Source organism: Delphinapterus leucas, chromosome 19 (assembly GCF_059928025.1).
Source record: "Delphinapterus leucas isolate spDelLeu-1000000601 "Yukka" chromosome 19, BTC_Dleu_Yukka2, whole genome shotgun sequence".
In the NCBI taxonomy this organism is placed as follows: domain Eukaryota; kingdom Metazoa; phylum Chordata; class Mammalia; order Artiodactyla; family Monodontidae; genus Delphinapterus; species Delphinapterus leucas.
This window is the reverse complement of record NC_143147.1, coordinates 7,624,885-7,637,742: the sequence shown is the minus strand read 5'-3', so window position 1 is coordinate 7,637,742 and position 12,858 is coordinate 7,624,885. Positions and strand designations below refer to the sequence as shown.

The window sequence follows — 12,858 nt, the reverse complement described above, 5'->3', positions numbered from 1 at the left end:
AGGGCTTGAACAAACCTGTATTCTCCACTCTGTTTCTGATGGGCAGAATGGGGGTATTACACAGAGATCAGCAGGGTCGTAACAGCCCATATTTTAAGAACTTGGTTATTAAAAGTTGGATACCTGTTGAGCCTTGGGCCTCAAGGGACCCTGTCTCTTCCACGGTTAATCAGCATTGGGTTTTAACGAGATATGAACTGGGGGCACATTAGTAGCTTTGCCAGGACCTCAGTGTCCCAGACAGTGAGGTTCACTTGTGATATAATATGGGGTGGAATGGAGATCTCCTCTGGCTTGAGACTGAGGCAGGTTCGCACGGCTGGGTGCCTTCTCTGTGAGGGTCTCCAAGTTTGGAGTACTGTCTGGAACTTAGTGAGCAAGTCCCTTCACAGCAGGGGATGGGGCACTCAGACATGAGCAGAAACTGATGTGCAAGGGTAAAATTTCCTAGGCAGCTGGCGGGCGGGGGGGGGGGGCGGTGTACTGAATCACTTGGTTTGGGCCATCCATCAACCCCCGTTATCATACAGGATTGTACAAGGGTCCAGGGAAGTCGGTCAGCACAGAGTGGGCAGCCCCCGTACCTAATAAGAAAATAACTCTTGTGCTGGCCACGTCAATGGCTGCCTGAAGCTCCTCTGGAGATGTGACCAGGAGTCCTTTGGGAGCCATGGAGGGTCCCAGGCCCCATCAGTCTTTGGTCCTGTCAACCATCGTTGGTGTGGGAGCCCTGAGCCGCCTTTGGGACTGAGGGCAGTCCCACTTCCAGTGGTCCTTGTGTTTACATTTTGGACAGGGTACTGCTGGCTGCCTTCCTCATGGGTGACATTCATCTTCCTGGCTGCACTTCAAACAGATCCCTTCTTGGCAGGGCCGTGGCTCTGATCCAGACTTCCTGGATCCTGTCCCTGCCATGGACTTTCTCAAGGGAGGGTAACCCTGAGGTGGTGCAGGGGCTAGGGCTGCAGCCAATAACTGTGCCTTTGTTGTTGTCCCTGATATCCCAAAATGTAAGAAGAGAGTGTGCTGCCACAGACTCTAGTGGGTGGAGCTCCTCAAGGGAGTGTCACAGAGATAAATCTTGATGGCAGTGTAGGAGATAGTGTAATTGGCTTGATCCATGATGGCTCCCAACTCCAGGGTAGGGGATCACGGCAGAAGAGATGTTTAATTAAGCAGGGGAAACTGGGCTTGTGGCTCTCAGGCCATGAGAAAGGGTCTGTTTGGCAAAGACAACAGTGAGGTCCCTGTGGGCACCTGAAATCTTTCTGAGAAAGAAAAAGAGAAACAAATAGAGCTGAAGGGTAGGGCTGGAGCTGTAGTGATAACAATACAAGGCAAAAGCTCCCCTCAGGGTATGTCTTTGTGCTGTTGAGGAGGGGCACCTCTTCACAGAAGTAAAACAGAGGTAACACCCCATCTGCTGGCAGAGCTGGCAGGGAGGCTCCAGGACCTGTAGACAGTCTAAGAAATCAGGAGGGGATGAGAAAAGGAGGATATAAGAGAAATCTGGGACAGGAGGGAAGGTGTACAGCCAGGACACTTCCTAGGCCAGAGATTCGTAGGTCCATTGAGAAAGGAGCTCCACCACTACCTCTGCTCAGGGGTTGATAAAGTCTGAGACCACCATGTGTGACCAGGGGTGCAGTGAGGCCGTGAGCCCTGAGCGGCACCCAGGGAGGGCCGAGCCACAGCCTAGATGGAGGCTCCTGTAGTGCCCCATTTGGGCCCCCTGATGCAGTTCTGGCATTCTGGAACCAGGCTAAGACTAAGAACGAGTAAGGAAGCGGAATCGGGCTTGAGGAGCCGCGGATGGGAAACTCACCCAATCAAGTTGCCGATGGCTTGCCACGGTCTTAATTTGGAAGTCCGAGTGATGGTCCCTGTGGATCATCTTGGGTCCAAAGAGATAGTGTGATAGGGAGAATGAGGGAGATTGAGGGGAGAAAAGCCCTGGGCCCGGCAGGCTCCTTCAGGGCCAGAGAGCTGGTCTCTGCCCAATCTCGCAGGCAGCGTCAGCCTCCACCTAAGGGCTACTTGAACTTTCAGGGCTCGGGACAAGTCCCGGCCACCCTCCGCAGAGGGGAGCCATAGCTCAGTAGGCGGATCAACACTATGCCCTTTGATGTCCCTTTCGTGGCCGCCACAAAAGGTGCTGCAGGAGAATGGGGGAGTGAGAGAATAGTCAGGTCTCGCGCGAGTTCCTGGGACGGGACAGACCCGCAAGTGAGGGTCCTTGGCTTCACACGGGAGAGAAGTTAAGGGCGAGCCATAGTAAAGTAGAAGTGAGTTTGTTTAGAGAGATATGCACACATTCCTCAGGCAGAATGCAGTCCCTTTCAGAAGGTGAGGGCAGCGCTGGGGTGTGGAGTTTTAGTTTCTCTGGGCTGGGTAATTCCGTAGGCTAACAAGTGCGAGGATTATCCCAATTATTTTGGATAAGGGGCAGGGATTTCCAGGAATTGGGCCACGGCCCACTTTTTGTTCTTTTATGGTCAGCCTTCGAACTGTCTTGGTGCCTGTGGTGTGTCATTTAGATGCTAATGCATTACAGTGAGCATATAATGAAGCTCAAGGTCTACTGGAAGTTGAATCTTCTACTATCTTGGGCCTGATTGGTTCTAACCAGTTTTTATTGTATCCTCAAAGGCTGTGTCATTCTTTTGATGGTTTTGCTCTGTTCCTTCATTCCTGTTTCAGGGGGAACAACAAACTTCTATCTTTATGACAGGAGGTAGTTTTGCAACTTAGAAGGAGGCTCCTACCCACCCACAGTCACTTGGAAATAGCTGTGCTGGATCCTTCACATTTCCGTTTCAGAGAGATGGCTCCCAGGTTCTTGAGAACGACATTCCTGGGTCATAAATTTGACAAAAGCCCTATCTAGTCTTCAAAAGAATTTATATACATTTCAAAGAGATGTTACCAAACTGAACTTGCATCTGCTCACCTGATGCACAGCAAAGCCAAGCTACTGACACAGGGCTGTGGTGAAATAAAGTACAGCATTTACCGCAGGGCCAAGTAAGGAGAATGGCAGCTCATGCTCAAAAGACCCAAACTCCCCAATGGTTTTCAGGAGGGTTTTTAAAGACAATATTAGGGGTGAGGGTTCAAGGGTGTGTGATCAGCTCGTGACCATTCTTCTGATTGGTTGGTGGTGAGGTAACAGGGTAGTGTTTTGGGAATCTCTATTATCAATTTTTTGGCTCTCACCGGTCTGGGGTCTATGTGCTGGTGGGCAGCATGCAGCTAACTCCTTCCACCTGGTGGGGGTTTTAGTTTCTGCAAAACAGCTCAAGGATATGGCTCAGGATGTTATCTGTAGCCCTTCAGGAGGAACTAAAGGTTCTTAATTTGTTTATGGGTAAACTATTATTATTTTATCTTGCTTGACTGCTTTCCTTTGTTTCTGCATTTTCTCACTTCTCTGATTAAATTTGCTTTTTGGAACTTGGGAAAGCTTAGGAGGCTAAAGCCTTTCTACAAACAAGAAGCAGGGGACACAGGGGTGGGGGTGGGGTGTCTGTCCCCTGGAAGGTCCTGCAGGGTCCTGCTTTGTTTCAAAGAATAGAAAGCACTTACAAGTTTTCTAAAGTAAATGCTCAAAGAAAATGGAGGGGAGGGAAATCTCTTATTTAAACTGAGGAAATTAAGCCTTTTATTTTAAATTTGTATTTATCTTTACAATCTACCTCCTGCTTGATGCTCTAAATTCCAAAAATCCATGGGGGAAGTGGGGGGGAGTGGAGGGCAGGGGAACTAGGGGAAGGAAGGGAGTCACTAGGCAAAAAAGCATTTGACAAAATCATTCTCACTACAGTTGATCCTCAAGGAGGATGAGTTTGAACTGTGCGGGTCGACTGGTATGAGAGTTTTTTTTTTTTTCTATATAAATACTAACTACAGTACTACACGATCCATCGTTGGTTGAATCCTTGGATGTGGAACCACGGACACAGAGGGCTGATCTTGAAGTTGTAAGTGGATTTTTGACTTTGCAGGCATTGGGGCCCCCAATCCCCAAGTTGTTCAAGGATTAACTTTATATGCATTGCAGTGCATGACTCCTGGAAATAACAGTGCTTCCTCTCTGAATTGTTATGGATCCCTACTCTCTCATTGTCTTTCCCTGGACTTTTCCGAATCAGCTTTGAATCCATTCACTGTGACATCAGTGACATTTGTTGCAACATTTTGGAAATTGCTTGACATTGTAAGAGGTAAAGTGTTGTAGGTACGTTGAGAACTGAAAGATCAGGAGCTACTAAAGAAAAAAATATTCAATGACACAGTAAGGCAGATTTTATTCAAGGGGGCGGGGATATTTCAGTAGGTGTAGGGACCACTGCCACGGAATCTTGCAGTTGGGGATAGAGATTGGGCTCAACTCTGAACACAGCAGGAGCAGTGGAAATTTATAGCCAAGGAACATGGTGAGGTTGGTGGATGGAAAATTACTAAGAGGAAACATCTGCGGGGGCGGGGGGGTCAGGGTTTCTGACATCACATCAAGTTTCTGATGTGATCTCAGAAACTTGATGTTTCTGGCTAAACTGACCAGGCCTGGGTGATCAGACATCACCGAGGATCGTAGAGGATGAGGATCCAATCAGATATGGAGAATGGGGTGGGGGGTAGGGTTCTGTCTAAACTGACTTAGCAGGATTCTTGCTTAATTAAATCCGACAACACAGAGACAAACAGGAAAGTCCAAAAGTCAGGCTTCTGTCAGGGAGAGAACTTTTGTCAGCTCTTTCCCTATATCGTGCAGCCCCTCGGTTTTTTAATTCTTAACAATGGTTTATATTATTGAGCCCTTACTGTGTGTCAGGCACAATGTCAAATGTTTTAGATATGTCTATGAGTCCTCCCAACAGCCCTGCCAGGCAGATATAATTATCTCCAATTCAAAGATGAGAAGTATGAAACTCAATAAGTGAAGTGACTGGTCTAGGATTCTGTATGTGCAGAATAATAGTGTCGGAGTTGGAACCCACGTTTGTCCTATTTAAATGACCACTGTGCTAACCTATAAGTAGAACAATGCAAAAGTTAAGTATAGCAACAGAATCCACCTCTAATCCTCCGTCTTCTCGGAAATCCCCGGCCCCTGGCCCGCAGCCCGGGCGGATGACACCATGTCCCCTGGCCCAGGTGAGCAGGGGCACCTCTCCACTGTGCTGGGCGGGGCCCAGCCCGCTGCAGCCAATAGCGCGGGCGCCTCCGGGGGCGGGGCTCGCCCGGTTTCGCGCTCTGACTGGACGCCTCTGGGGCGGGGCTCGCCGGGATGCGCGCTCTGATTGGGCGCTTCTGGGGCGGGGCCGGGCCGGGGCGTTGCGCGCCAGGTTCTGCCTGCGTAACGCGCGGATCACGTGGCGGGGGGCGCGGGATTGCGGGTACAGACTCCGGTGTAGCCGGTCGCACCGAGTGGCGCGGTGTCCCAGGCTGCACTTAACCGCGGCTCCGAGAAGCGGGGTCGGGTGAGTGCGGAGCGCCTTGCTGGTGCCTGGGGTGAGGGACCCGGCGGCAGTGCGCGCGCGCGGCTCCGGGTCGAGACCCGTGCCGGGGCGGGGCGGGGGGGGAGCGGTGGCCTCGGGCGCAGCTGCGAAGGCTCGCTGCCTGTGCTGGCGGCCGCGTTGCCTGTGGAGCACTTTAGGTTTCAGTGCAGCGCGTCACCTCGCCACAGTATCCTCACGGCGGGGCTGCAGCCGAGTGCTGTTCTGTAGCCCATTTCGCAGGCGGGGAAGGGGAAGCTCGGAGAGGGCGGCGGGCCTGGGAGCCGCCCTGCAGCCTGCAGAGTGGCGTAGCCCGCGCGGTGCCGCTGCACGTGCGGTCGCCCTGCGGGGCGGGCCTGCGCCTGGCTTCCCCATCCCTCATCCCGGCCTAGGAGACAAGCGCTGCCCTGTGGGGTTCTTGGCCCGGGGCCCTGCACGTCGAGGTCCAGGAAGTTAAGCGACCCTTGGTCAGCTTAGGCTGGCACAAACATGCGCTTCAGTCGGGCAGAGTTGGCGGACTGGAAACACCAGTTCAGGTTCTTATGGACTCATAATTTTTTTACTTGAAGGAACATGCAGTGGACGTGGGCGATTGTGCTTTTATTTAGTGCAGTGTCACGGAAAAGAGTTGATTCTGACTCTCACTGTTATAAGCCACTTAGCTTCTGAGTCTGTTTCCTCCTTTATAAAGTAGGGAACATGGACAGATGGTAGTTTCCTCAGGAGACTCCTGGCTGGTACCACTTGTGTGACAAAGGCCCAGGGAAGATCTGGGGGCATGGAGAGGCTGGTAACCTTGGCAAGTAAATTCACGTACTTGGACTGTTTATCCCTGGGGTTGAGGTGAGGATCATGCCAGAGGTGAGTGACATTTCTCCAGTGGAAGCACCAACAGTGTAACATAGTAACCGCTGCAGTGAGATGTGTTTTCCTGGGGTGCTCAGCTGGGGTTACTGAGTGGTAGTAACATGGCTCTAAGATCCCCAGGTGTCTTTCATAACAATAGTAGCTGCTGATTTTTGAGTAGTTACTCTGCCTGGCCCTGTCTGAGTGCTCTGTGTCTGGTACCTCATTTAACTCCCAATTAACTCAGAACTGTCGTCCCTGAGTCATATATGAGGGGACCGACAAACAGGTGTCAGCACCTGGGGCTGCACATTAGGAAGTGGGGGCGGGGCTTGAACCCCACAGGCTGCCTCTGCAGTGAGTTCAGCACAGCTCCCCTGGGTGTGGGGTGTGGGGGTGTGGTCTTCACCGTTGGGAAGTGGAGAATGGGAGGGGTCCAGCCTGTGAGATGTCCACCTGCTCTTCCATAAGGAACCTGGATCTTCTCCAATTGGGTTTCTCTAGTTGTTAGTTTCAGACAGTTATTTCTCAAAGAGGTGCACTGGGAAATAACTTGTCAGCTATGTACTGTCAAGGTGAGAATCTGTTCTCCCATCCCAGCTCTGGCCTTTGGGCCCTCAGATCTCATCTCCTGTGTCTCTGTTTTGTTCCTGATTTCTGCCCCTCAACAAGTGAAACCTCTTCCCATTGTAGGGCCTTTGCTGTTGGTGATGGCTCTTTCCCCCATCTCATAAGCTTGGCTCCTTTCCGCCGTTCAGATCTTAGCTCAGGCACCTTCCACGGCCGGTCTGCAGAAGCCCGCCACCCGTTTATTGCCCTCATAACAGTCATCACCCCCTGAAGTTATCCCACGTATTTCTTGTTTACTTTTTTAGAGCCTGCTTTTCATAAAAGCAGGGCCTCTGTCTTGCTGACCCTAGTATTCTTAGCGCCTAGCTCAGTGCCTGGGATATAGGAGTCACTCAATAAATATTTGTTGAAGGAATGAGTGAATCCATTGTAGGCTAATAATAGTGAAGTAAAGCTCCTAAATACCAAAAGCTTATTTTGAATTAAACATAGAATTACTATATGATCCAGCAGTTTCACTTCTGGGCCTATACCCAAAAGGATTGAAATCAGGGACTTGATATTTGTACACCCGTGTTCATAGCAGTGTTACTCACGATAGCCAAGAGGTGGGAGCAGCCCAGGTATCAGCAGTGGATGGATGGATAAACAAAACATAGTCTATCCATACAATGGACTATTACCCAGCCTTTAAAAGGAAGGAAATTCTGACACATGCTCCAACATGCATGAAGTTTTATGACATTATGCTATGTGAAATAAGCCAAACACAAAGGAGAAATATTCTGTGATTTCATTTACATGACATACCTGAAACAGTCAAATTCATAGAGATAGAAACTAGAATAGTTTTTTGTGTGTGGTTTTTTTTTTTGCGGTACGCAGGCCTCTCACTGTTGTGGCCTCTCCCGTTGCGGAGCACAGGCTCCAGATGCACAGGCTCAGCGGCCATGGCTCACTGGCCCAGCCGCTCCGCGGCACGTGGGATCTTCCCGGACCGGGGCACGAACGCGCGTCCCCAGCATCGGCAGGCGGACTCTCAACCCCTGCGCCGCCAGGGAAGCCCTAGAATAGTTTTTAACCCCAGGCTGGAGGAGAAGGGAACAGTATGTTTAATGGGGACAGTTTCAGTCTGGGAAGATGGAAGCGTCCTGGAGACGATGGTGGGGACGGCTGCACGACAGTGTGAGTGTATTCAATGCCACTGAACTGGGCACTTATATCACAGTTCAGAAAAGATGAGAGAAGTTCAGGGTGTACTGTTTTCCAGCCAACCTCCGGACTCGAAGAATAGATGGTAAGTATGTCTTCCCTAAATACAGGATCAGTTAAAAATGATCTTCCTTCTGATCTAAAAAAGCACAGTCTCAGGATCTTTGTCTCACTTGTTTGCCAGCTATCTGGGTGTCCCTCAGCCCTGACAGGCTGGCACATGAACTAACCGTCACATTCAGGATCTTTGCTTTTCTTACTGTAGTTTAGAATGCCCCAGGATATAATAGATTATATCTGTAATAGATATTATTGATTTAATTGAAACAAGTCAAAAAACCTTGAAGTTATTGTTTGAATAAAGAATTCAGGCTTCTTCGTGGTTTAAAAAAAAAAGCTTAATTAGAACTCAAGTTGGGTGTGGACTGAGCACTCCATTTGGGGGATGACTTGACCTGAGTGGGAACAGGATACATGGTGGAAAACTCCCCCACGGGGTTTCAGTGAGAGCAGGGGGGCACTGCCCGCCTAGGAGGGGGCGCCGGCCACACAGAGAGCCCTCCCCAGGGTCGAGAAGGAACTGGGACTCCGAGTTTGCAACTTGGGTAAGAGAAGGGATTGCAGAGAGGGCAGAGGGCCACAGGTGGTGACTCTGAGTGAGACGAGCGAGACCACAGCTGGAGAGCAGAGAGCTGTTTCTTCCTGAGCAGAGCTGGTCTGAGTGCCTCTCAGGGACGGTTGTAGATCTGACTGTCCTGGGGGGAGGGCGGGGAGAGGGGGCTCCAAACGGACTTCAGTTACTTGGTGGTTGAGAAATACCTGCTCTGTGTTGCTTGCCACCTTTGAATCCTCTTTAACCTTGAGTAGTCGGTATTTAAAAGAAGCTTTTCTCTGAGATTCTAGGACCAGAGGGCCTGTTTTGTCTCTTGTGCTTTTTCTGTGGGTTTGCCACCTGCTGAGGGCACGTGGGAATCCGGGCTTGAGTTAGGAGGAGCCGTGGGCAGGATGCCCAGAGCACCCACGTCTCTCCACTTCTGGCACAATGTGGATGAGGCCCTGGCACGGTGGCCTGTGCTGCCTCTGCTGCTGAAGCATTCGTGGCATTTAAGTCCCAGCACTCACTGTTGGGCTTGTAGGAGTGGCCGCATTTCTAATCACGCTGTGCTCGTGTTAAAACAACGGCTGCTTCAAAAGTCCCAGTTAGGGATTTCCTGGTTAAAGTTTACTGATGGTGTCTTTTCAGTAGCTCTCCCAGAGATGAAGGAGGACCCCTGTGACTGGGGAACTATTAGCCTATTTATTTACTGGGTATATTTGTCTAGCAAATTATACTGTCTGTACTTGTGTAGGAAAAACTGTGCTCTTTCTGCCGTGCCTCCCCTTTACTCTCCCCACTACCAGTCACAGCACTTCTGACACCAGACAGTTCCTTACCCAGCACTCCTGCCACACCAGCTGGTGTCTTAAAATTGAACTCAGTTCTGACATTAACCAGAGTTAGCACAGGTCAAGTGTTCCGTCCCAGCAGACAGCCTCCCCCGGCCCACTTCAGGTGCCGTTGCGAGTACTGGGTCCCCAGGTGACCCACAGCTTCTGTCGGGCTTGCCTACAAATCCGAGGCTCCCAGGATCCCCCTGGACTGGAGCATTTGCTAGAGCAGCTCACAGAACTCAGGGAGACACTTACGTTCGCCGGTTTATTAAAGGATGTGATAAAGGACACAGATGAGCAGCCACATGGAGAGAGAGCGGCACGGGGCAGGGCCGGGGAGGGTCCTCGTGGAGTTGGGGTGCATCACCCACTCGGTGTGGAATGTTCACCCACCTGGTTCGCTCCCCGAACCCTGTGGTACTGGGATATTATAGGGGCTTCTTCCTGGAGGCCTGATGGGTCATTAACCCCATTTCCAGCCCCCTCCCCCCTGTGGAGGAGTTGGGGCTGGCCGTGTGGGTGCTGCGAAGCTTCTCATCATGGCCTGGTCTTTCTGGTGGTCAGTGCCCATCCAGGAGCCCGCCTGGAGTCGCCCCATCAGGACAAAAGATACTCCCATCACCCAGGGAATCGCGGGGGTTTTAGGAGCAGAGACCTATGTATATATTATATATATTATGTATACACACCCAGTGCTCCGTCTGGTGTCCTCTCCTCCAACAGCCACTGTCCAGACTGAGCCCGCCCCCAGCTCTAGTCCTTGTGGCTCAGTTATCCACCTGCATTTAGTGCGCTTGCTCTGTTTCCTGCTCGCCTCCCCCAGTAAGCGCCACGAAGATTCGGCCCGTTTGGTTCCCACTGTGTTCCCAATCCCAATGCCATGGCTGCTGCAGGCCTCCATCAAGTAATTGTCGAGGGAAAGAATTTGAAATGAAAACTTACCTAATTCATGGAGAGCACTGAAAAGCTGCCAACTATTGATTAAAGGAGGTCAGTTCCTGTAAATATTTAAGCTCTCGCTTGAGCAGAAATACCACTGAGCTCAAATGCTCGTTCTTTGTGGGAACGTATGTTAAGACACACGCCTGTCCAGTTGGCTGTACTGCAGTGATGCCAAATACAGGCGTGTGCCTCTGACCGTGGTCCTTACGGGAGGCCTGGGTTCCAGCCATATGATAAGACACACTCCTGTCCAGTTGGCTGTACTGCAGTGATGCCGAACACAGGCGTGTGCCTCTGACCATGGTCCTTACGGGAGGCCTGGGTTCCAGCCAGCGCGCGCTTTACCTGCAGCCCCGGCGGCGGGACTCTGGGTGTGTGGAGTGTGAGCTGGGGTTTGAGTCTGTCCTCCGTGGCCAGCGGGCTCTGCAGCCCTTGGCTAAGATACTTTCCTGAGTCTCATTTTCAGTACTTGAAAAATGGAGGGAATAATACATAAGCCAGCAATTCACTTGCTCACTTGGCAAATATTACTCCTGTATGGCTGTGCCTGGTACTGTGGGAGATTTTTTAAAAAGTAACCCTCAGTCCTTGCCTTCAAGGAAGCTGGCTTAGAGCTAAGCCACAACTAGGATAAGTTCAGCTGTGAAGAGAGGATGTCGGGCTCCTTGAGGCTGGTTTGGCCTCGAGGCAAGGAGGGTGGGTCTCCTGATGAACCAGCAGGGAGCCCTCGTGGTGGTTCTGCAGCAGAGTCCTCGTGGTCTCCAGGTGGTTCTGGGGGCAAGGCTAACACGTGTGTCAGTACTTTGGCGACTCAGGAACTGACAGGTGGTACTGAGCTGTGACTGAGGGTTTTTTAATTATTTATTTTTGGCTGCATTGGGTCTTCGTTGCTGCGTACAAGCTTTCTCTAGTTGCGGCGAGCACGGGCTACTCTTTGTTGCCGTGCACGGGCTTCTCATTGCAGTGGCTTCTCGTTGCGGAACACGGGCTCTAGGCGCGCAGGCTTCAGTAGTTGTGGCGTGCGGGCTCAGTACTTGTGGTGCACGGGCTTAGTTGCTCCGCGGCATGTGGGATCTTCCCGGACCAGGGCTCGAACCCGTGTTCCCTGCATTGGCAGGTGGATTCTTAACCACTGCGCCACCAGGGAAGCCCCAAGCTGTGACTGAGTTTAATGTTGGAAGTTTTCCCATTTTTAGGCGACTCTGAACCAGCGCGATGGCGACTCCCGTCAACGGAGCCCCCGTGGATGCCAACTTGTGGTCCTCGCATGAGAAGATGCTGGCGCAGCCCCTGAAAGATAGCGACGTGGAGGTGAGACTGCAGGTCCTATCGGGTGTTCTGATGTTGGAGGCCCTTGTTCAGACCTCTAGTTCTCACTAGAAATAAACCGTGCTCGGGACAGCCTTGTGGTTCAGGTAAGAGGGCGGATTTATAGGCAGTGGCTGCAAAGTGGCTAAAAGTCCTTTGAGGGTAAATTTAGATATTTGAGTTTCTGCGAAGTGCAGAGCACTGTGCTGGCTGCTCCCGAGGAAAGGGGGACCGTTCGGTCATTGAGATTTGACCTTACATTTTTCCTTACACTCAGAGGAGTATTTCTTATTTATTTATTTATTTATTTATTGCGGTACGCGGGCCTCTCACTGTCGTGGCCTCTCCCGTTGCGGAGCACAGGCTCCGGACACGCAGGCTCAGCGGCCATGGCTCACGGGCCCAGCCGCTCCGCGGCATGTGGGATCTTCCCGGACCGGGGCACGAACCCGTGTCCCCTGCATCGGCAGGCGGACTCCCAACCACTGCGCCACCAGGGAAGCCCCAGAGGAGTATTTCTAGAAGCATCTTTTATTTACGTATTTTTACAACAGCTTTATGTGTGAGATGAGTGAACGCACCTACCATACAAGTCACCCATTTAAAGTACACAATTCAGTGGTTTTTAGAGTACTCACGATCACTTTTAGAACATTTTAATCCCTCCAAAAAGAAACCTCAAACCCATTAGCAGTCATCCCATCCACCCCCCAAATTCCCAGCCCTAGGCAACCACTGGTCTATTTTCTGTCTCTGTGGATTTATCTAAACATCTTTTATTTTAAGGAAGGGGAGCAAGGTTCAGGAGGGAAAACTTGGTGAACTGTAGGGATGAAAAGAACAAGGTGGTATAGAATTTAAAATTCTGTGGGATATGTGTTTTAAGGATCATCTTCTCTTCCATCGTTTTGTTTTCCTTAATTCATTTTCTGTTAATTCCTTCCCAGGTGCTAAAAGCTTTGAGGAAGATTTCCTCTGTTCCTTAGGTGCTGTGGGAATCACCTTAGTCCGGTTATGCTCGGCTTCTGAGGGCAAAGTATGAGTGTGTAAT

The 12,858-nt window shown here is 51.0% G+C and overlaps 1 protein-coding gene across 9 annotated transcripts in view; it reads left to right on the top strand.

Moving 5' to 3' along the window:
- The window catches only part of SHMT1 (serine hydroxymethyltransferase 1), a 60,441-nt gene that overhangs the window by 33,479 nt on the left and 14,104 nt on the right, over positions 1–12,858 (top strand). For 6 of the 9 annotated variants that reach the window (XM_089900222.1, XM_089900221.1, XM_030763367.1 and 3 more), the window contains exons 1-2: positions 5,369–5,483; positions 11,696–11,810. In XM_089900222.1, the coding sequence (XP_089756348.1) occupies positions 11,715–11,810 (96 nt within the window). In that variant the 5' untranslated portion in view covers positions 5,369–5,483; positions 11,696–11,714. Of the gene's footprint in view, positions 1–5,368; positions 5,515–6,743; positions 8,212–11,695; positions 11,811–12,858 lie in introns of those variants that run through there. The other 3 variants (XM_089900218.1, XM_089900219.1, XM_022560986.2) reach the window with 3 other exon arrangements.